This window comes from Odocoileus virginianus, chromosome 6 (assembly GCF_023699985.2).
Source record: "Odocoileus virginianus isolate 20LAN1187 ecotype Illinois chromosome 6, Ovbor_1.2, whole genome shotgun sequence".
In the NCBI taxonomy this organism is placed as follows: Eukaryota; Metazoa; Chordata; class Mammalia; order Artiodactyla; family Cervidae; genus Odocoileus; species Odocoileus virginianus.
The window spans coordinates 58,102,054-58,123,181 of NC_069679.1; the positions used below are offsets into that span (position 1 = coordinate 58,102,054).

At 39.2% G+C, this 21,128-nt stretch overlaps 1 protein-coding gene across 2 annotated transcripts in view; it reads right to left on the minus strand.

The window, feature by feature from the left end:
- Window positions 1-557: 557 nt before the first annotated feature.
- Window positions 558-21,128, minus strand: part of ARMH4 (armadillo like helical domain containing 4) — a 134,564-nt gene continuing 113,993 nt past the window's right edge. Inside the window, exons 6-8 of one of the 2 annotated variants that reach the window (XM_020876209.2) lie at window positions 9,338-9,369; window positions 1,619-1,753; window positions 558-1,374 (exon numbers count right to left, since the gene is read on the minus strand). In XM_020876209.2, the coding sequence (XP_020731868.2) occupies window positions 1,309-1,374; window positions 1,619-1,753; window positions 9,338-9,369 (233 nt within the window). In that variant the 3' untranslated portion in view covers window positions 558-1,308. Of the gene's footprint in view, window positions 1,378-1,618; window positions 1,754-9,337; window positions 9,370-21,128 lie in introns of both variants that reach the window. The other variant, XM_020876208.2, reaches the window with a different exon arrangement.

Sequence of the window (21,128 nt, forward strand, 5' to 3'; positions counted from 1 at the left end):
ACCCAAAACTCCCCTTCCTGGACTTCCCTGGTGGTCACTGATTAGGACTTTGTACTTGTACTGCAAGGGGCATAGGTTAAATCCCTGGTTGAGGAAGTTTCAAATGCCATGTGATGAAGCCAAAAAAATACCCCCAAAACCTGCACTTCCTAAAAGTCCCAAATACCCAGATTCAAAAGGTAGAGAAAAGGAATTGCATTCCACGGGAAATGAGACATGATCTAGTACAGTCCAGCATCTCCACAGTGAGACACCTTGAGAGAGGCTGGTTTTTCATAAGCTCTGTCTTGTGCCAGGACTCTTAGCTCCTGAGCCTGCTCCTACCAGAGAATGCAATTTTCTAATAAAGCCAAACAAGAACCAATGGTGGTCCGATCATACATGGACTAAGACTGCAGATATAGAAAAGCAGTGCTCTGAATAATTCAGAATGGTGGCCACACAAGCACAGAGCCAAAGAGCAGAACCAAATGCTTTGGGAGCTTACCTACCCTTCTTTTCCTCTTGATTTCTTCCTCATTTCTTCTTGACAAAGTCAGTGATATACTAAAAGGATATCTCTTAATGATAAACATGTAAGAATCTATGGATACATCTGTTGGACTCAATTATACTATTTAAGAAAGCAAGCTTACATGAAGACCGAGAGTCAATTTAATGCATTACTTCTAGTGCATTTTTTTCTTTGCCAAGAATGAGAATAAAAAGGGGAAAAATAATAAAACCAGGAGACTCAAGTACATAATATAAGGTACGTACAAATCTACATATATCCTAATGCGCTGAGAGATCTTGACGAAAAAGATTTCATTCCAAGTTGCTGCTAGTTTCGATGCAAATGTAGTGTGTGCCATGGGCCACAAGCCAAGGGTTCAAGTAGGTTGAGCAGTCATCACAGGTTCTTCTTTGTTAAGATTTCTATTTCAGAGTCAAGTGTGCCTTGGCAGCACTGTTACACTTTAGCACAGGTAATCCAAACCAAGGGAAAGACACTGTGGAAAAATACAAAACATTTACTCTATCTAACCTAGCAACTCCTACTGAACAACATGTATGCTGCATATTTGCGAGTTGTAGCCCATGGCTGTGGAAAATTCACTACAGGATAAAAACAAATACTGTGCATCACAGTTCACATACAGCATGCCTTTTCTGCTCAGTACAAGAAAAATCTACTACCCGGCAGACAGTGAGATCAATGGCCTGACAGCCCCAATGTGGCAGAATGTTGTTCTCTTTTGTTTTTTTGGCCCTCAAATAAAAAATAATAACATCACATTGACTCTCCCAATTAAACTCCAGTTCAGTTCAAAATTCATCTTCGGAACTGTCGGCTAAGAGCATGACTCGATCTTGCATGCTGTTGAATTCTCTCTGCTGGGGAAAGAAAACAGAAAAGCATTAAACTCCTGCTTCAGAGCAAAGCTGAGAAACAGGTCCCCTTTAAGAGACAAGTGAACAAATGGAGCCGAGGCTGCAGCTGCAGCAGCTCATCAGAACCACTGGGCACGTCAGTACCATTCATGCATCATTAAGCCCCATGTGCTTTATTAAGCAAATTAGAAAAGCGAAGAACAGTTGGGAAAGTGACTAGGTTTTGCCGTTGTGGATTCCATACCTTTCTTTTATGCCTTTTGAAGCCGTTTCTCCTTCGGCGATTCATAACCTTAATGCTGTAGAGTGCTCCCAAGATGAACAAGGCTCCAGCTATCCCAACCCCCACGGGCACCAACATCCCAGACATATAGCCTGCCTGCATGGGAAAGGAAACATGCATTAGGATGCTAAACAGACCACTGCCCTGGGTTTCCCAGTTCTTCTGGAGGGTAGCTGGGTTTTTAGACACTTTGAATTCTCTTGTCAGCTTTGTTACAAAGTAGCACCTGGAATAAAGTTACTTTTAGGGAGAAGGCAACAGAGAGAGAGGTATGACTATTTTTGGATATTTCATATACATATAAGTACTACAATAAATCAGCCAGACCTGCGGCACCTCCGGTTGGTCACTTGGTTATGCACATTTGTCAACATCAGGTTTTGGTGGCAGAAATGTAATTTGTATTAAAGATGGATGAAGTAGCCTCTGAAATTGCCAGGACTATTAAAATGCTATAAATTGGAAATAGCAGCCTGAGTCTAGCTCCGGGGGGGGGAGGGGAGGTGGGGTAGGGGTGGGCACGGTAGGGGGGCATTGCTCAGTGGAATATTGTGTTTCTTGGGGGACAAAAGGGGGCCTTGACTTTGGTGGTTCCCCTCTTACAATCTTAGCTACATCATGGTAGGAAAGGAAAGAGGAATGTGCTTCTACATGAGTGAAAAGAGAGAGCTTCTAGAGACAGCAAGGAAGAGAAGGCCCTACAGAGGAAAGAAGGATGTTAGGTTTTGGAGGCCAGGCAGAAAAGACAAGGATGAGAGATAGTTGCACATAATGTAGACGGAAGATGGTTCATTTATACAGAGGAAAAAACCTGCCCAGTGAACAACACCAAAGTTGAGGGCTGGCAGGGAATTCTGAGTGTCCCAGGCTCCAAAGAAAGAAAGTGACAACGGACACAAAGGTCACTGCCAACAGTGCTGGTACTTTTAAAAGAGCTTAAAGATTTCAAACCCATGGCGGTCTCCAACAACTCCAAGGTTTTATTATGGATACTTTGGTTCTAAGAGACCAGTATGATCTCGACACATCCCTGGACCTGAGTAAGTAGTGTAGAATCAACCCAAATTCTGGGCAAGGCCATCACCCTAAGGAAGGGCCATTTCTGCATCCTGGCCAGTGAGACACCTGAGAGATACAGGTGTGTGAAAAACCACAGCCCTTCATGGAGAAACATGACACTGGTTTATCTTCCATGATGACCCCTTCTAGAAGCCTACCCAGGAAAAAAAACATAAACAATTAACAATTTAAAAAATACTATAGTGAGTACTGTAGACAGACATTATTTTACTGGAGAAAAACTATGAGCTTGTTCACTTATGTAACTATTTCTAAAACTTTCAATATAGCACAGGATCTCTCAAATGAGCCCAAAACAGAAGAACAAAAAATAAAAGTTTTCTAAAAAATGCTGAAGTAAGCGGGCTCCAATGCTTTCCCAACATTTCTAGAAGTAAATCAAAGGAACAGACAAGACCTTACAAAACTGCAGCATCCTCTTGTACACAGTGAGCTCATTTACTCATTCTGTTTTCCAGAGTCTTGAGTTAGAGCACAATATGGCATTTTTTTCATTAATTTGAGAACATAGCATTGTTCCTCAGCATACTGTTTTTCCCCAAGAAACAAAGCCCAGTCATTTTCCAACAAATTATATGCTTTGCCAAAACCCAAACTTTTTCTAAAGTTCTTCTAGATCTACATAAGGTTTACAGAAGTATGTAGTTTTCCATGTGGGAAAACACTGGACAATAGCAAAATCTGGGTGTTTTCACCAGAACTATGAGTTTCATTTTACATCACCATTCCCAGTACATGGAAATACACATATATGTTGATATATGATCAATTTTAAGCCCAGTAGATTAGAGCTTACTAATACAAAGCTCTACATTCAAAGGATGATATCTGAGCTTTTTGGAAGCTCAACTTGATCAACCTGTGTGTCTCTTAACATTATGTAACTCAACCGCACACCAAAAACATGAATATTACAAAATGTGTCACTCTTTGCATATTTCTTATTTACACATTAAGGCTTCTCATTTCTAGAGCTTTAAATCATGTAGACTTTACAAAAATTCAATTAATCTCTTTCTCCTCTTTTCATTCCCTCCTCTGTGTGTGTGTGATCTTGAATTAAGTAAATTACTTGAAATAAGTAATTTACAAGAAGGGAATAAAGAAACCTACCCTCTTCAAATGTAATTTAACCATTCCTCATTCAAAACTAAGTGAAGATAAGCTCTTTTTTTAGAATTGCCACGACTTTTTTCCTACAGAAATGAAAACAAATAAGATGCATCTGCATATAAAGCTATAAATTGTGCCCAGCACCTTTTCTCTGTTCAGAAATACTGGATGTGCCCATTCCTTCACACTACCTCCCTGAAAAGGACACAACTGAATCCATGCATATTCCAACTGAGAATACTGAATCTAATCATGAGGAAACAACCAATAAACTTCAACTGAACATTCTGTTTTCTAAAGTACCATATTCTTTAAAAATATCAGCATCAGGAAAGATAACAGATGGCTATACAAATGGTCCACATTAAAGAAAACTGTCAAATCAGTCAACCCTAAAGGAAATCAACCCTGAATACTCACTGGAAGGACTGATGCTGAAGCTGAAGCTCCAATACTTTGACCATCTGATGCAAAGAACTGACTTGTTAGAAAAGATCCTGATGCTGGGAAAGATTGAAGGCAGGAGGAGAAGTTGACAACAGAGGATGAGATGGTTGGATGGCATCACCGACTCTATGGACATGAGTTTGAGCAAGCTCCGGGATTGGTGATGGACAGGGAAGCCTGGCGTGCTGCAGTCCATGGGGTCGCAAAAAGTTGGATACGACTGAGTGACTGAACTAAAATGAAGCATCCTGACAACTACATGTGTTCTATGACCTAGATAAGATCTTGTACTCGAGGAGAAGAATGATTTTATGAAGGTCATTTTGGGTCTGTTAACTAAGACTTAAGTCCGGATGCCAGAAAAGTATGATATCAATGTTAAATGTACTCAAGTTGATAACTATACTATGGTTTGCTAATAGGATATTCTTAATCATGGGAAATACGCCCTGAAGCATTGAGATTTGGTGTAAAAGGACCATGATGTATGCAACTTCCCCTCAAATGGCTCAGAACAAAAGAGCAGAGATGGGGAGACAGCCAATAAATGAGAAAACAATGGGGCAGCACAGGAAGAACAAGTGCATCTGGATAAAAAGAACAGGGGCATTCTCCGTACTATTCTTATTCTTGTATCTTTTCTGTACATTTGAAATTATTTCCAAAAAAAACAGTTTGAAAATTAAAAAATGGATTATAAGATAAAACTGACTACATATAGTTGGTTTTTTTTTATTTATTTGTTTGGGTTTTGGTTTGTTTGTTTTGTATTTATGAGAAAGCCATCCTTTCTTAGGCTAACGTTTTGGTTCAGAAACATTGGTTTTCAAGAAAACGTAAGAAAAAGTAAAACTTTACCACCTAAAGTCTGCTGAATGCATAAGTGTCTTTATGAGGTTTGTTAACAGTGTTTCTCAAACTTGAGCACGCATCAGAAATCACCTGCAAGACTTGTTAAAACGCAGATTGCTTGACCCCTTTCCCAGAGTTTCTGATTCAGTAGGTCTAGACCTGGGATTTTGCATTTCCAACAAGCTCTCGGGTGACACAATGCCACTGGTCTGGACTGTACATGAGAATCGCTGCTGTGAAGTGTGTGCGTGCTGTGAAGTGTGTGCGTGTGTGTGCGCGCGCGCGCGCTCAGTTGCTTAGTTATGTCCGACTCTTTGTGCCTCAATGGATAGTAGTCCACCAGGCTCCTCTGTCCATGGAATTTTCCAGGCAAGAATACTAGAGTGGGTTGTCATTTTCTTCTTCTCCTTCTTAAGAGGGGAGGGATGTGGTAGCCTCCCTTTTGCCTCCTTCCTTCTGACTAGACTATGGACCTAACTGTGATCCAGGACCATGAGCCGACCGTGAGAATAAAGGTCACACAGGAAGGAACAGCAAATAAAAGGAGCCTGCACCTTCATAGTACTGTTCCTCACTGACCCCGACTGCTCCCTCCAGACTCATAAACGAGAGAAAAACAAACGTCTCTCTTGGTTAAGCCATCGCCATCGGAGATTGGCTGTCACTCAGGCCTGATGGACAGAGGAGCCTGGCAGGCTACAGTCCATGGGGTCGCAAAGAGTCAGACACGACGGAGTGACTTCACTTTAATATAGGAAGACTAAACAATAACAAAAGGAATAATTCAGAACTTTTGAGAACACCTACCACCCCTTCTAAAGTCCAGCTAACAGGGAAACCGATATCAGGAACAATTAAATGAAGCAAAACTGAATAGATATTATTGGTTGACTGAAGAGCTAGTTAAATACATAGTTTAGTTTTCAATTCTCCAGGATTCTGTGACTTTCATCAAAACAGCAATAGTTTCACTCTCAAATAGTTTCTGAAGGTAATGACTAACAAGACTTTTATAGATGATAGCTAGTTAGCTAGCTAGACAGACAGAAGAAGAGAAAGAGGAAGAGAGAGAAGAGAGAGAGAGGAAGGTAAGTATATGTGTGTTAGTTGCTCAGTCATGTTTGACTCTTTGCAACCCCGCTGACTGTAGCCCGCCGCCAGGCTCCTCTGTTCATGGAATTCCCCAGGCAAGAATACTGGAGTGGGTGGCCATGTCCTTCTCCAGGGGATCTTCTCAACCCAGGGATTGAACCCAGGTTTCCTGCATTGTAGGCATATTCTTTACTGTCTGAGCCACAGGGAAGCCCAAGATACGTGTGTGTGTGTGTGTGTGTGTGTGTACACATATGCATGTATGTATCAAGTAAGTGTATAATATTTTACTCCCAGAGGGAGGGAACTGCTTAAACTGAATCCCTCCAAGAAAGAGACAAAATAAGAAGACAAATACAACAACGCTGATGGACCTAGAGATTATCATATTAAGTGACGTAAATCAGAGAAAGACAAACATCACATGATATCACTTGTACATGGACTCTAAAAATGATACAAATGAACTTATTTACAAAATAGGAACAGACTCATAGACATATAAAAGAAACATAGTTACCAAAGGAGTTAGTGTGGGAGGGATAGAGGGAGGCATAAATTAGGAGCTTGGGATTAACATAAACACACTACTATATATAAAATAGATGATCAACAAGAACCTACTGTATAGTACATGGAACTCTACTCAATATTCTGTGATAATCTATATGGGAAAAGAATCTGAAAAACAATAGATATACGTATATGTATAACTGAATCACCTTGCTATAGACCTGAAACTAACACAACATTGCAAATCAATCATATTCCAATATAAAATTAAACATATGCTGCTGCTGCTGCTGCTAAGTTGCTTCAGTCGTGTCTGACTCTGTGCGACCCCATAGACGGCAGCCCACCACACTCCCCCGTCCCTGGGATTCTCCAGGCAAGAACACTGGAGTGGGTTGCCATTTCCTTCTCCAGTGCATGAAAGTGAAAAGTGAAAGTGAAGTCGCTCAGTTGTGTCCGACCCTCAACGACCCCATGGACTGCAGCCCACCAGGCTCCTCCGTCCATGGGATTTTCCAGGCAAGAGTACTGGAGTGGGTTGCCACTGCCTTCTCCAAACATATAAACACTACTATATATAAAATAGGCAAATAGGACCTACTATATTCAGAGACCTATATTCAATATCTTGCAATAACTTACAATAAAAATAATCTGAAAAGTGTATATATGTATAACTGAGTCACTTTGCTATACACCTGAAACTAATACATTATAAATGAATTATACCTCAATTTAAAAAATAGTAAATAAAAACAAAGACAAGGCATAAAACAAATAAACCTGGTGGAAGTTTCAGCTATTTTTCTTTCAATCTTTTAAAACTAAGACGTAACTGAAAAAATACTATGGAATAAAGCGAAGAAGGAGCTGGAAAAACTTCAATTCAGAAAACTAAAACCATTCACAAAATTCTCTCTCTTGGTGAAACAGAACAGGGAGAGGGTGCTAGGCCTTTGAGAAAAGATAAGAAGGAAGGGTCCACAGGGAGAGAAAATTCAGCCTTTCTCTAAAACTACCCAGATTTCTAAACAAAGTGGCGAAGCTATATGTGTGTGTGTGTGTGTGTGTGTGTGTGTGTGATATATACAGGTAAGAAACTTTGCAACATTCAATTTCAAAACAGGCTATGTGCCAAAATTTATTTTCTTAAGTCTATTTTTTGTCCATTTTGGTAATTCAGAAGGATATTTTCTATAGAAACAATGACATATGGATTCCTAAACTACCAAAGCCTGTTTACTTTTCATTGCATTATATTTTCCTCTGAAAAATAGCAAGAAGCACTACCAATGTAAATATATTCAATTCTGAACTTTTTGAGGTTCTCCTACCCCAAATCTTGCTCAGTCCTCCGATTATGCCTCCCTCAGACAGCTGGACCCATTACAGATGTGAAAATGGCTTACACTAACGTCAACAGGTTTAAAATTCTTCTATATCACTTTAAATATGTATGAACATAAAATAATCTCATTTGCAAAAATTATATAGTTTAAATTTTACTGAGAAGCAGAAAAATAATACTGACAAGAATTAATACAATCATACAATTTTAACTACTACTGAATGTTTTCTCTTATCCTTTAACTTAAACTGTAGCAAAATAAATACTAATGATTCAAATATGAGAGAAACTGACCTCAAATAATAAAAAAGATATGGAATACTATCCACAGATGTATTTTCTGAGACAGGTGAATTGAAAGTAACTCCTATCTGGCAGTTGAAATGATTTCCATTTAACTATACCCCCAGTGAAATCTGAGCTGGGTTGTAGTAATTGGATCTGACAGAGGTTACAGCAAGGAGTTCAAAACTCCACCAATATTTTTATGAGTAATTCCAGTTTGAAATTACAAGGCACTAAAAATGAAACCTTAGAGAGTGTTGAAAATTAAAAGAAAATTAAAAACATAGACCTGGAAGGAAGTTAATATTGTCAATCACAGATGTTGATGACAGAATGAATGCAAGAGTGGAAAATATTTTTCAATAGTTGGCCATTCTAGATAGGTCAGCTCATTGTCACTCAGTAAGCAGTAGCACTATGATAGACCACATAAAAGTGGGCTTAAAGAGAGTGCTCAGGTATTTTTAATCTCACCTTCCACTATGGGTGAAGGACGCCCTTTCCATCATGAAGTTTTATTCTTAAGTCAGGTCCCCCAATTTTTGTCCCTGGGTCAGAAAAATCAATGCCTTCCAAAATCCAAAGTACTTCTTCCTCATACAGGAAGATCAGATTTAAAAGACCCTTGTACTGGGACATGAAATGCCCACCAGAAAGGGATTACACTCTTAAAATTCCCTAAAAGGACCTCCACCTTGATATGTCAAGGATGCTATCAGTTGCACATATCAGGAATTACATTCCAGAAGAATGAATGGCACTCCAAAGAATAAGGCATCCCTTCTTAAAGGGAAGGTCTTTCTTACTGGGTACCCGGAAGTGGCCCTGGATCTTTGCACAGGTTATCAGAATCAGAATAATGATATAAAGCTCCATTATTCTGAAGGTCTTTTACTTGACAAAGCTATGCCCTCTAAAATAAATCCAAAGGAAGAAAGTATTTCTCTTACCTTGTCTTTTAGCTTTTCCATCCAGCTTCTCACTAAGGAAAATAAGAGAAGAAAATGTAAATAGCCATGTCTCTGCTTATATTTCATGTATTAAGTTCATTTGGTAACTTACTTATATTTCAGGTACTAAGTTAATTTGATACAATGAAGATTTTATTGTATGAAATACAGTGACAGGGTCAACAGTATTAACATAATGACGGTAATAGTTTTAATTCTCATTTAAAAATTCAAAAAAGAACACAAACATACACATCATTGTTAAAGGAATAGAGAATATTTTCCTTTGCTAAATGCATGTTCTATTATTTGGGGGGAGGTCTGGGGGATAAGTGAGGAAAACACCTTTAAAATATCAAGTTTATTTCTAACTGACATTTCCTCCTTCTTTTTTTTGAATGAGAGAAGGTATTTACTGGCAAATGATATATCAGATAAGGGGTTAATATCCAACATACACAAAGAACTCATTAACTCAACATCAAAAGGACTAACAATCCCACCAAGAATCTGAATAGACATTTTTCCAAAGATATATTGACACATATGACCAAGACACATGAAAAGATGCTCAACATAAAAAAGCCCCCATTATTCAACATCAGGCGAATGCAACTGAAAATCACAATGAGACAACACCTCACATATGTCAGAATGGCCATTACAAAAAGATAAGAAATAACAAGTGTTGGTGAGGATATGGAGAAAACCCCTGTGCACTGCTGGTGGTACAAATTGGCTCAAGCACTATGAAAAATAGTATGGAGGTTCCTCAAAAGCAGAACTACAAAAAGATCTAGCAATTCCACTTTGGGTATTTTTCTCCAGAGAAAACAAAAACACTAATTAGAAAAGATGTATGCATTCCTATATTCATTGCAGCACTACTTAACAATGGGCAACATATGGAAACCACCTGAATGTCCAGCAACAGATGAACAGATGAAGATGTGGTATATTATACACAGTGGAATATTAGCAATAAAAAGAAAAATCTCTTGTGATTTCAACATGATGGCATGAATGGTCCTAGAGGTTATTATGCTAAGTGAAAAAAGTCAGAAAGAAAAATAATGTATGATTTTAACTTACATGTGGAATCTAAAAAACAGCAAATGAAAAAAGGAAAACAACAGACACAGATACAGAGAAGAAATAGTGATTTCCATAAGGGTGGGAGTGGTGGGTTGAATGCACTAGGTGGAGAGTAACAGGTACAGACTTCCAGTTACAATATGAATGAGTCATGAGGATGAGGAAATGTACAACATGTGGAATACAGTCAGTAATACTGTAATATCTTTGTCTCGTGACAGATAACTAGACTTACCATAGTAAACATTTTGTAATGTATAGAAATACTGAATCACTATGTTATGCACCTGGAATTAACATAGTATTACAGGTCAATTATGCTTCAGTTAAAAAAAAAAAAAAAAAAGACAGTTCTTTGAAAAGATCAATAGAATTGATAAGCCTCTAGCCAAGCTAACTGAAAGAAGAGAAAATACAAATTTGTAAGATCCAAAATAAAAGTGGGACATTACTACAGATCCCATGGATATTAGGAGGATAATCAGGAAATACTACGAACCACCATATGTCCATATATTTGGCAACTTGGGTTAAATGGAGTAATTCCTTGAAAAATACATCTGCAAAAACTTACACAAGAAGAAAAAGACTGAATAGAGCTGTATCTATTAAAGAAACTGAATCAATAATTAAAAACCTTCCAGAACGTCAGCAGGCCCCAGATTGGTTCACTGGTGAATTAAAACATTTAAGGAAGAATTTATGCCAATGCTGTACAAGCTCTTCCAGAAGATAAGATACAGAAGGGAACTCCCTAACTCTTTATATGAGGTCAGCATTATTCTAAAATCAAAACCAGATAGTCTTTAAAACTACAGACCCATATCTCTCATGAACACAAATGCAGAAGTTTTCAACAAAATATCAGCAAGTCAAAACCAAAAATGTATGCAAAGAATTTATTCCAGGTATGCAAGTTTGGCTTACCATTTGGAAATCCATTAATCTATTATATCAACAGGCTAATGAAGAAAAATCACACGATCATATCAATAGATACAGAAAAAGTATTTGACAAAATCCAGCACTCATTTTTTATAAAATTAGCAAACTAGGAATACAGGGGAACTCTCAGCTTGGTAACATCTACAGCTAACATCATAACTTAATGGTGAGAAACTAGAAGCTTTTCCACTAAGAGCAGGAACAAGGCCGATGTCCTCCCACCATTCCTTTTTAACATCATACCCGAAGATCATTAAGAAGGTTCAGAAATTCTTGGGAGGACGCAAGGGAGGCAGAATGTGACTATGAGGTCAGCTGGTGACCACATGGCTCCATCTGATGGCTTTGCAACTTGCTCCATGTTCCTATAACTGATCCTGGAGGCCGCCTTGAAAGGTCCTCCCCACAGCTGAGACAGCTGTTTGGGCCTCTCCTTATCTTTTATTCCTCACCTTTGTCAGTTTTTAAGCTCAATGGAAATTCTGCAGTTGAATCAATGTTAGAGAGCAGAGGTAGGACAGTGCAATGGGCAGGCCAGGGCTGCGGCGCTCTTACTAAAAGTAGTCAATATTTTAGGATCTGCAGGCCACACAATCTCTGTCACAACTACTCAACTCTACTGATGCCTCAAGCCACAGAAAATAGTACATAAATTAGTGGGTTTGGCTCTGTTCTAATCCACTTTATTTATGGACACTGACATTTGAATTTCACATAATCTTACATCACAAATATTTTTCTTTTGATTTTTTTCAACCAAATTAAAAATTGGAAAACATTCTTTGCTGATGGGCTATATCAGGACAGGCAGCAGGCCAGATTTGACCCGGGGGTCACATCTTTCTGACCCCTGGCACAGACACATTTTACCCAAGAAGCTAGTGTCTCCATTTACAATCTGACTTTAATAATAACATGTCCCACAACAGTGATGACAGCTAATGACCTTACTCCTTACAAAGCAAGTTCAGATGCACTGCATCATTTGATAGGCAAACTAACGATAAATATGAGAGTCAGGTAAGATGATGCTCAGGGAAAAGGAGAAACTGAGACTCAGAAAAACTAAGAGACTTGCCATGGTTTACCGGGGAGGAAAGAGCCACTGGAACTCCAACCCCCATCTGACTAACAACCTACAGGAATAAGACTTCCTATGTACCCATTTCTTTTGGCGGTATCACTGCTGTTCTGCTCTCAGGTTGAAGATGTGGAGATACCTTTGGCTCCTCTATCTCCTTCAGTCCCCAGCTTCAATCTCTCACAGCAGGACCTCAGGAAGACCTCTTAGGTTTGTCCTCCCCTCACCACTCCTTTTGAGGGAAGACTCAACTGGGATTCAGACAAAGATGGTGGTGCTCAATCAGAATAACATTGGAGTCAAGGGAAGGAAGTGCAGGAAAATCAAGAACTAAGCCACAGATCATTGGAACTGACTCACTGGAAAAGACCCTGATGCTGGGAAAGATTGAAGGCAGGAGGAGAAGGGGCGACAGAGGATGAGATGGTTGGATGGGATCACCGACTTGATGGACATGAGTTTGAGCAAGCTCCAGGAGTTGGTGATGGACAGGGAAGCCTGGCGTGCCTGGCAGTTCATGGGGTCACAAAGAGTCAGACACAACTGAGCAAGTGCACTGAACTGAAGCCACAGATCAGTGGTTCTGGGAGTGGTTCCATGGAGAAGTGAGGTCAACCACTGATTCACTAAGTAACTTTGGAGAAACAAGCAAACCTCTTAGACTCTCACTTTCCTCATATGTGAAATGGAGATGGTAATACTTGCAAGATGGTTGTGAAGATTAGAAATAACATGTACAAAATGTCTCATACAGAACTTAGGAGAGAGAAACTAAAAAACCAATATAAGAAATCTGGAGCAGGAGGGAAGAAAGAAAGACCAATGAGGTATGAGTTTTGTGTTAACATGGCTCAACTAAGCCCAAGACATAAAGTGAAATTCAAGCAAGAGAATGCTTCCAATTCATTCATTCATTCAGTAACACTTAAAATGAACAGTGCACTGGCCAGGCATTGTAGTCAACACTGTGTCAGTAGAAGGCATGGGAACCTAACTCCAGTGAAAATAGGTTAGAACATCAGATCTATGAGATGTGGATGAGAACAGCAAGGTAGGGACTGAGAGAGTGCGGGACAGAGCAGGAGAGCCAACTACTTCAGAATCAAGATGTTTGGAATCAGGGAATCAGCTGGATATTACATTTAAAAAAAAAAAAAACTAGCAAAGAGAAATGGGAGCAGAATGCTAGTGTGAGACCCTCATGGAGGAGGTGAGTAGGGGCCTGGCTGACTACCTGTGAATGGCAGCCCAGGGGTAGGTTAGAGAAGAGGGAAAAGAAGCAGAGATGGCATCAGGGTCCAAGGCACTCACAGGCTTTCCAACTGTAGGAAATTCACTGCCAAGAGAAATGTTTTAACTCAAGCTTTATCAAGCCAGGTCTCACTGGCAAACCGTTCAGATCTTAGGTTCTTAGAGTAAATTTCAGAGCCCTATTTTAAGTGATTCTTTTTTTTTTTTTTTTTTTATCATGTAGCAATACAGAGAGCATTTTATTAACATAATTTAAAAAAATTTGACCATGTACTGTGCAGGCACAGAAAAGGCCTATTTTGAGGTCACTTGGCTGTTCTTTTTTTTTTTTTTTTTTTTGTTTCGTCTTATTTTACTTTGTCTTGTTTCTTTTTCTTTTTTTTTTTTTTTAAATTTTTATTAGTTGGAGGCTAATTACTTTACATCATTACAGTAGTTTTTGTTATACATTGATATGAATTAGCCATGGATTTACATGTACTCCCCATCCCATTCCCCCCTCCCACCTCCCTCTCCACCCGATCCCTCTGGGTCTTCCCAGTGCACCAGGCCCGAGCACTTGTCTCATGCACCCAACCTGAGCTGGTTATCCGTTTCACCCTAGATAATATACATGTTTCAATGCTGTTCTCCTGAAACATCCCACCCTCGCCTTCTCCCAGAGTCCACAAGTCTGTTCCATACATCTGAGTCTCTTTTTCTGTTTTGCATATAGGGTTATCTAAGTGATTCTTAACATAGGAATTCTTCACTAGGGGAGGGAAGTCACATCAGCATGGGATGTGCACATGTGCACAGATAATCTGAAAAAACACATTCAGTGAGTCTAGTTATGTGGTTTATAATAGGAACTACAGAAAGAAAATTGGGCAAATTCTTGGGGAGTAAGTGATACACCAGAGATAGTGAGACAGTGTTTGAGGGGACATGGATCTAAACAAGGTTGAGAAAAACTACTCTTTAGAGTATGTGAACTTAATTACGTTTCTCCAGCTGAGAAGGTGAACGACACCTAAGGATCATACCTTGTGTTTCTCAGGCATCCACCAAGGTCCCTGACATAGTATTGGTCAGTAAGTACTTTTTCCTTTTTCAGCAAATGTATATTGCTTTTAAATGAGTTCACAACTTTTGAGTAAACACTATTTTCTTTCATGGAGATGCTATAAACTGTTTTCAGCAAAATGTTTAAGGCACTGTAAAAATAAATCTAACACAATTATGGTTTTGAAACTCAGAAATCAGTAACTGAATGTAAAAGCTAGAAGAGAGAATGTTGGAAAGATTTTTAATAAAAAGAAAATATGATTCTTTATGAAGAAGAGAACCAACAACTGCAGTTTCTTTTTAACAAAGAGACATCACACTGAAGAAGGAGGTATGAATTGGCACAGCTTTTTGGAGCTGCAAGGAGAAGTTGCAATTGATATCAAAAGCTTTTTAAAAAGTATAAATTTTGCTTTCAGAAGTTTCATTTGTAGAAGCAATGTACCTTAAATAGTTAATCATGGAAATGCATAAAAATTTTTTATTTAAATCTTTCACTGCACCATTATTTATAATAGGAAAGAACATGGAAACAGCATCAATATTCAGCAATAAAGGAATTTTTTAAACACTTAAAAGGAAACAAATCTTAGGCTATGCCCACAGAGTGGAATATTATACAAAATTAACATTATTTAAAGAAAAATACTTAATGGTATGGTGTTGTTCCCATTATATATTGCAAATGAAAAAAATAGCATATGTATAATGTGAACTCAGTTGTGGATAAAAATGTTATGTGAAAAAAATGTTATGTGTATAATTGAAATGATGTACTTCAAACGTTAACTGAAGTCATCAATGAGTTTGATGAGTAGAATTATGGATGATTTTTTATTCTCTATACTTTTAAGACTTTCCAAATTATTTCTAATCTTTTAGTACTTTTTAAATTAAAATATATATATATATATTTTATCCCCAAAAGCTCTACAAAATTTTGTAAACCTTTGCAAATGGAGGTTAGTGGTAGATTACTGATAGTGGGGAGCAGGAGAAGGTGAGGCCCTTCCACTTGGTTAATTCCTCAGCCCACAGCTACAGATTCATTTTCATCCTACTGATTCTATTTCTTGAAAATTCACCGACTGCAAGAATGAAAAAGCAGCAATATAATTAGGCCTGTGAACTCCTTCTGGAAGGAAACAACCAGATGCAGGGGAAGGCCTAATGAAAAGCAAAAAGCAAAAAAAGTAGACTATGATTATAAAAGCAAGTTCTCCATCATACTCACCAGAGCCCTCCTGCATACAGGTATTCCAGGAACAACAATTTGCCCTCCCCTAGCTCGTTCAGTTACTAACTCGTGTCCAACTGCTTGCAACCCCACGGATTGCAGCATGCCAGGGTTCCCTATCCCGTACTGTCTTCCAGAGTTTGCTCAGGTTCACATTCACAGAGTTGGTGATGCTATCTAGCCACCTCATCCTCTGCCACCTCCTTCTCCTTTGGCCTTCACTCTTTCCCAGCATCAGGGTCCTTCCCAGTGAGTCGGTTCTCCGCATCAGATGGCCAGGGTACTGGAGCTTCAGTTTTAGTATCAGTTCTTCCAATGAATATTCAGGGTTGATTTCCTTCAGGATTGGTTGGTTTGATCTCCTTGCAGTCCAAGGAACTCTCAAGAGTCTTCTTCCAGAGCCACAATTCAAAGGCATCAGTTCTTCAGTGCTCAGCCCTTTTTAGGGTCCAACTCTCACATCCATACACGATTACTGGAAAAACCATAGCTCTGACTATACAGACCTTTGTTGGCAAAGTGATGTCTTTGCTTTTTAATACTCTGTCTAGGTTTGTCATAGCTTTTCTTCCCAGGAGCAAGTGTCTTTTAATTTCAAGGCTGCAGTCACCGTCCACAGTGATTTTGGAGCCCAAGAAAATAAAGTCTGTCGCTGTTTCCATTCTTTCCCCATCTACTTGCCGTGAAGTAATGGGACCAGATGCCATGATCTTAGTTTTTTTGAATGTTGAGTTCTAAGCCAGCTTTTCCACTCTCCTCTTTCACTCTTATCAAAAGACTCTTTAGTTCCTCTTCACTTTCTGCCACTAGAGTGGTATCATCTGCATATCTGAAGTTGTTGATATTTCTCCCAGCAATCTTGATTCCAGCTTGTGATTCATCCAGTCTAGCATTTCACATGATGTACTCTGCATAGAAGTTAAATAAACAGGGTGACAATATACAGCGTTGAGGTACTCCTTTCCCAATTTTGAACCAGTCAGTTGTTTCAATTAAAGTTCTAACTGTCACATCTTGACCTGCATACAGGTTTCTCATGAGATTGGTAAGTTGATCTCGTATTTCCATCTCTTTAAGAATTTTCCACAGTTTGTTGTGATCCACAGAGTCAAAGGCTTTAGCGTAGTCAATGAAGCAGAAGTAGATGCCTTTTTGGAATTCCCTTGCTTTCTCTATGATTCAGTGAATGTTGGCAATTTGATCTCTGATTCCTCAGCCTTTTCTAAACTCCACTTGTACATCTGGAAGTTCTCGGTTCACAAACCGCTGAAGCCTAGCTTTAAGGATTTTGAGCATAACCTTACTAGCATGTGAAATGAGCACAATTGTATAGCAGTTTGTAAAAAGGGAAGACAGAGAGGATAAAAAAGAAATTGCAGATTAAAAAACATTTGCATGAATATTGTCAATTGTAAATATGGCTGGTTTTTAATAGACTAGCTGAAAAGTCTCCCATACTGCTTACTTAGAAGGGTATTCTTAGTTTTCCTTTATGTCTGATAATAAAGTTTTATTAGCTATATTTATCCCAGACACATACAAATTCCCTTTCAATAAAGGGAGCCAGATGATATCATGATTTGGCTGAACTAATAATTATTTGTTGGGCATCTAACAAAAAGCTTGCAAGGTGGGTATTACTACCCTCATTTTACAGATGAAGAAAATGAAGCTTAAATAAAGTGCTTAAAGTCATGTGGTTTAAAAGTGGTTGCGCTGCAATTTGAACCCTGTGGCTATAAAGCATACGCCTATCCAGTAGGCCAGTGGGTTGCTCTGGGAAGGGCTGTGGGCAGGCAGGCCAGGGTAAACATATCAGGAGACACAGTGGGGCTTTTTCAAATTCTAGGGAACAGTGTGTATCAGGTCACTTCTGTTATTCCAACTCCTTCTTTCTCTAACATTGTCTTCCCTGTTTCCTCTCTCTGATAAACACTCTCTCTGCCTCTACATGGGTCTGTCTCTCACTCTGTATCTCTTTATATAAAACTGTAGTCTGTGTTTTCCTCTTTCCCCCTTCCCTTTTTTCCTCTCTCTATCAGATTCTGCATATCTGAATGGCTCTGCTACTCTCTGTATATATCTGTCTTTTTCTCTTCCTCAACCTGCCCTGTGTGCGTGTATTTGTATGAGAATAAGATCTCCTAGTTCCTTCCCAGCTATAGGATTTTTCCACCTCACCCCTGGGTGCCAGGGTTGCTCTCCATTGGGAAACAACAGCACTAAATGGCAGAAATCCTGAAGGTTTAAAACTCATAATGAGCAGTGCTGAGGATATTGAGGATGGGATGAGAGGACATGGAGATGTGATGGAAAAAGACAGAATATAGAAAGCAGGAGCAGATTCCTAGCAGAATGATAATGAGTTTTACTATGAATATGTGGAGTTTAAAGTATCAACACAGTATCCATGGGGCTGTCTCTATTGGCAGTTTAAAATTTGGATATGGGGAAATCCAGGCTAAAGACTGAGGTTTGGGTTTGACCAGTCTATTGATAGAAGCTGAAGTTAAGAGCAGAGAAAATCACCCTGGAGTACAGAGTGTATATTAGACAGGGCTCTCCAGAAAAACAAAACCAATATGAGATATACAGATAGACAGATGTATATAAACTTATGCTTAGAGACATGTTTTATATATTATATATATATATATGTTTTATAGGCATAAATGTCACACACACACACATATATATAAAGGGATATATCATAAGGAATTGATTCATGCAATTATGGAAGTTGACAAATCCAAGGTCCACAGGGTGAACTGGCAAACGAGAGACCCAGGAAAGCTATGTTTCAGTTCAAGTCCAAAGGCAGGGAAAAAAACCAATGCTCCAGCTTGAAGGCAGTCAGGCAGGAGGGACTCTCTCTTATTCAGGGGAGGGTCAACCTTCCTATTCTAGTCAGGCCTTCAGCTGTTTGGATGAGGGCCACTCACATTAGGAAAGGCAATCTACTTTACTCTATCTACCAAGTGTTCATCTCATCCAAAAACACTCTTCCAAGCACACCTGGAAAAAAAAGATCTCAACAGCTTTTGGCCAGTCAAGTTAGCCCAGGCAAGTTGACACATACAATTAGCTATCCCAGAGTAAGACTGGACAAGACCAAGATCATAATGCCTAAGAACCCCAATATTTAAAGGCCATCAGAAGAGAATGGGAAGAGAAGAGACAGCAAAGAAACACTCAGAGGGGCTCAGAAACCTGGGCTGTTGATGTGAAACAACCCAGCATAGCTATTTCCAAGTGTTCATGAGGATGTTTCCACATTCTATCCATCAAATCCTCTGTCCAGGTACAGCCAAGCCCACTGGGGCCCTGGACCATGCAGAGGTTGCCCTGCAGAGTTGCTGCCACCCTATGCAGGCTCTCTCTGCCTGAGGTTGTCCGTCCATCGTAGGAGGTTGTGTGCGGCTGGCTAGAAGCACCAAGGAAATACTGCCCTAGAGGCCATGTTCAATCAACAAGGCCTGAGATTTGGTGAGTATATTAGTTTCCTATTGCTGCTACCCCAAATTTAATGGCTTAAAACAACACAAATTTCTGATCTCACATTTCTGAAGGGCAGGAGTCCGAAATCAGTCTCATGTGCTAAAATCAAGGTGTCAGCAGGGCTGGTTCCTTCTGGAAGCTCCAGGGGAGAACATGTTTCTTGCCTTTTTCAGCTCCTGGCAGCTGTCTGCATCCCTCAGGTCAAGGCCTCTACATCTATCTTCAAAGCCAATAGCACAGCACTTCAAATTTCTCTCTTTCTCTAAATCTGCTTCCTATGTCATATTTCTTCTCTGACTCTGACCCTCCTACTTCTCTCTTAGAAGGACCCTGTGATAACCTCTCCCTCCCCAGGTCCTTAACTCCCTTGTATCTGCAAAGTTTTCTGTGTAAAGTCACATATTCACAGGTGCCAGGGGTTAGGATGTGGACCTCTTTGGAAGAACCATCATTCTGCCTACCACATCGGATAGATTCCTTCCTTTTCCTCATCCCTGAGGTGTGTCCCACACAGCTCCTCAGAGAATCTCCAGCAAGAAGGAACCCCAGAAACAGTCCACTCACAAGCTTGCCCCTTTGCATTGGTTCCCCACCCTCCCCGTCTCACTTCCTCACTCCTTCACCATGCTTCCTGGGGTCAATTCCCAAATAAACTCCTAGCACCATCTTGCTTTTAGGGAGAATGCAAACTAAGACACTTGTCTAAATCTGCCAACCATACAGGCAGGCCTGAACTTTGGCATACCAATTTTATTCATTTTGTATATTAAAACAAACTCTCTGAAAAAAAACAGAAGTAAAAAAGCAAGAAAGACAGGCAAGCTGGCCAAGTTCAGAGCAAAAGCCATCTCCATTTATCTAAATTAATTCTAATCAAAGACTTCAGGCTACTTGAATTTTAAAAATATACCCTTTCCATATAGCATTGTGCAAGGTGTATTTCACAGCCAATTCTACTTAGCTCACATTCAATTTTGAAAAGGTTATAAACATAATCTCTTTAATAACCAAATTTTCAACATCATTTACATCTTTCAATAAAGTTTGAAACCTGATTTTTATCTTAATCAATAAAAAGAGAAATGTATGTTCCACCTATAAAAAATGAAATATCAGAACGTAGTCCTTTGTTCAAAGCATCTGTAACTAAATTTCAATTACAGTGTTTCTGTAGTGTCAAGAAATAAATGGAGACCAGCTCTTTTTCTTCCCTGTTATTTAATCATAAGTGCCTTTTCCAGCCCAAGAAACAGACAAAGCTTTTTTCCAACTTATATAACACATTTGAGAATAATAAAACGTACCAAGGTTTAAATGTTGTCTGCAAGCTTTTTTTTAAGAACCTTGAGTTTTTCCAGCTACAGATTATTCTCTAATGATGCTAAATTTACCTGCTTTAAAATCACACAGAAACCCTATCTATAATTATTTGCTCCTCACATAATTACAGAACAGTAAGATTCTGATGAATAGAATGACCTACTTCTTTGCTTAGGGCTAAGTGAGCAGTAATCGTGCATCTAAGAAGCAATTAATTCTGAAGGCTCTGTCCTGATATTTACAGAGAAGGGTACAAAGAGCCCAGATACCCTAATCTCTACTTTCAAGTAACATTACAGATGTCAGTAGCTGATAGC